The 3,064-nt window shown below is 22.2% G+C and overlaps 2 protein-coding genes across 2 annotated transcripts in view, besides 7 other annotated features; one reads left to right on the forward strand and one right to left on the reverse strand.

Moving 5' to 3' along the window:
- The window catches only part of EDI_187400 (uncharacterized protein), a gene marked incomplete at both ends in the record, with an annotated part of 1,286 nt that extends 965 nt beyond the window's left edge, over window positions 1-321 (forward strand). Inside the window, one exon of the mRNA XM_001733346.1 lies at window positions 1-321. This exon is cut by the window's left edge and continues 106 nt beyond it. Within this exon, the coding sequence (XP_001733398.1) occupies window positions 1-321 (321 nt within the window).
- Window positions 322-324: 3 nt separating this feature from the next.
- Window positions 325-401: a sequence feature (AT_rich).
- A 51-nt stretch (window positions 402-452) lies between these two features.
- EDI_187510 (spindle assembly checkpoint kinase, putative) lies at window positions 453-1,676 on the reverse strand (the record flags this gene model as incomplete). Its single annotated transcript, XM_001737825.1, has 1 exon — window positions 453-1,676. The coding sequence occupies one exon, from the start codon at window positions 1,674-1,676 to the stop codon at window positions 453-455; it is 1,224 nt and encodes a 407-aa protein (XP_001737877.1).
- Window positions 1,677-1,763: 87 nt separating this feature from the next.
- Window positions 1,764-1,830: a microsatellite.
- Window positions 1,831-1,857: 27 nt separating this feature from the next.
- Window positions 1,858-1,914: a sequence feature (AT_rich).
- A 121-nt stretch (window positions 1,915-2,035) lies between these two features.
- Window positions 2,036-2,139: a sequence feature (AT_rich).
- A 240-nt stretch (window positions 2,140-2,379) lies between these two features.
- Window positions 2,380-2,568: a sequence feature (AT_rich).
- A 44-nt stretch (window positions 2,569-2,612) lies between these two features.
- Window positions 2,613-2,709: a microsatellite.
- A 135-nt stretch (window positions 2,710-2,844) lies between these two features.
- Window positions 2,845-2,887: a microsatellite.
- Between the last annotated feature and the right edge of the window lie 177 nt (window positions 2,888-3,064).

The raw sequence follows: 3,064 nt of genomic DNA on the forward strand, positions 1-3,064 counted from the left end.
TTATTTAAACCAAAAGATGTTGTTTGTTTTTCTATTTCTACTGGAGCACCAAATATGCCTTATATTGATCAAAACGAATATCAGAAAGCTGGATTCTTAAAATGGGCACCAAGAACTCTTGACTTATTCCAATATTCAAGAAGAGATATGAGTACAGTAATTGGTCATGAATTATTGGGTGAGAGATATTTTAGATTGGATCCAAAAATGCCAAATAACTTACGTCTTGATAGAATTTCTGATTGTGATAAAATCATTGAATGTGGTAAAACTATTGACATTACTGATCTTAAAGAATGGATAAAAAAATATTGGATGTAATTCATTTTTAATTTTTTTTTTCATTTAATTACAGTAAAATTTAAAATCATTAAAACAATAAAATAAATTATTAAATAAATCGTTGACTTAACTACAAATAATTATAATAATAAGGTATGATGATTTTTTATTTATTTTTTTGAAAAGTATTCTCTAAATAATTGTACAATATCACCCATTGTAGCCCTTTTATTTGGTTCTTTTTCTAAACATTTTTCAATTATATCTTTTAATTCACTTGAAAGGAAATCATTTCCAAACTCTTTTTCTTGTTCATAAGCAGTCATTAATAATTCTTTTGATTTATAAATTTTCCAGTTAATTATTTGAATCATTGTTATTCCAAATGAAAATACATCTACTTTTGTATCATATTTTTCATGTTGAAGAAGTTCTGGTGACATATAAATAGAAGTTCCTGTTTCTTCAGAAAATTCTTCTTTATCTTTCCATTGAATACTAAATGTTCTTGCTTTTGAAAAACCAGCAAGTTTAACATTAACTTCCATTGATGGTTCTAAAGAAATCCCATAAATATTTTCTGGTCTTACATCTCTATGAATCCCTCCATTTTCGTGCATATAAAATAATGCTTTAACTATATCAAAACAAATTTTTGCTCTAATCTTTTCAGATGGCATTTCTCTTTCTGATATAATTTTATTTAATGGACCAAGTTCATAATAATCAAAAACTAAACATTCGTGATGAGGTAAATGACAAGCCCCATAAAAATAGCAAATTGTTGGGCATCTCATGGATTCAAGAACCTTTACTTCTCTTTCAAATAATTGATGATCTTCATTAGTACGATAGTCAATTATAACTGGTTTACCACGACAATACCCTCTCCAAATCATATCTTTATATTCATTAAGGCCAAGAAATTCTCTTTCATCAATATCACAACTATCAATATAATCACTTATTTTTGTTGAAAATTCTATTTGAATTTTTTGTTTTTCAATACCTTCTTTTTTACTTTCTGCTACAACATAAAGTGTTTCATTGATTTTAGAAGTACAAAGTGGTGTCATCTTTAATGTAAAGTCATGAGCTTCATTTGGTTTAAGTTTGTAAATTGCAGGTACTGGTTCAAGTTGATATTTGTTTGAATTTTTTCCTTTTTCAAAAGAAATTGTTATTTCTTTTTTACCAGTATTTGCAAGAATTAAGGTATCATTACATTGTTCATTAACATTTAACTCTACAGCACTTTCATTTTCATTAGAAAATTTAAAATTACATTTGTTAATAAGAAGATATTTCGAACCATCACAGACTTTTAGTTGGTTTTTAACTAATTTGAAGTATCGTTTCCCAATACTCTCTTTTTTTGCAAAGATAAAACTCATTTCTTCTTAATGGAATGAATACTTATAAGTTCTTGTCTTTTCATCCTAAAAAGTGATTATTTTATTGAATAATGATTACTAAAATCTTTCTTTTTTCTATTTTCTTCTATATATTTCTTTAAATTTTCATTTTTTCATTTTTACCTTTTTTTTTCTAATTATATCAATCATTTCTTATTCGTAAATAAAATATAATATTCTTATTGAATAAAAAAGTTTCTATATTCTATTTTTATATCATGGAGTACTACTTTTCAATTTTTTTTCACCTTTGAGATTAGTTAAATTAAAAAATACTAAAGAATATTATTGAATATAGTTATCTAAAATAAAACAACCCAATTCAAAGTAAAAAGATGTTAATTAATTTAGAAATAAAAAAAAAATTCTAAAAATAAATTACATAATTATAGCAAATATATTAACTATCTAAAAGAATAAAAGAAAAATTTAATTTATTAAAGTCACATCATCTATAACATTTCCTTTTTATTTAAAGCAGTTAATTATTTATGACTTTTTTTTCATAAAAAATCCTGTTGATTAAATAATATTGAATTACTTCTTTTTCATACATAAATAAATGACTAAAACAAAGAAAGTTAACGCCAACGTTTATTTTTTATATTAAAGACATTTAATGTTATTACATAAAACTCTACAGAAAGATTTTAAATAACTTTGTAAATAACTACTAGGATTGAATTTAATTTTTTTAAAAATATAATAAAAGTTAATTAAATATCTTTAGAGATTGATTTTTTATTATAAAACATAAAAAACAGAATTTTATTTTTTTGAAAATGTTTTTATTTTTATATTTGATATTTTTAATTTTAATATTAAAGAAAATACTTTCTAATTAAATTTGTAAATATATCAATTTATTAAACAATGAAAATTATGATATTAGACAGTTATTTGTTTAATTAATATAATTGAATGAAATTTAATTATTTTCAGTTTTTTAAATTTTAAATTAAATTTTTAAAATAAAATTAAAAAATTAAAAAAAATGTTAATTAGATTTAATATTATTATTTAAACTATTTATTAGTTTATTATACGTATCAATAATATGCTTTGTTTGACTACCAATCCAAAAAACTTTATTACACTTAGAACAAATCCAAAATTCATTAACGTCATTGTAAACGCACTCTAACACTTTATCTTTAATTTCATTTTTATCTTCTATTTTCTTATTTTTACCACCACAAACAGAACAACACATTTCATTAAAATTTAGTTCATAATCTAATGGAATGACTGAATGTAATGCAATTAATTGATTTATTGGAGTGTCTTGTTTAATTTTTACAGCATGTGGAATTTCTTTACCCTTATATTGTAAAACTTTATTTTGACGTTTGGCCTTATCAGTAATA

The sequence above is a fragment of the Entamoeba dispar genome, genomic scaffold, assembly GCF_000209125.1.
Source record: "Entamoeba dispar SAW760 scf_1105229460869 genomic scaffold, whole genome shotgun sequence".
NCBI lineage: Eukaryota > Evosea > Mastigamoebida > Endamoebidae > Entamoeba > Entamoeba dispar.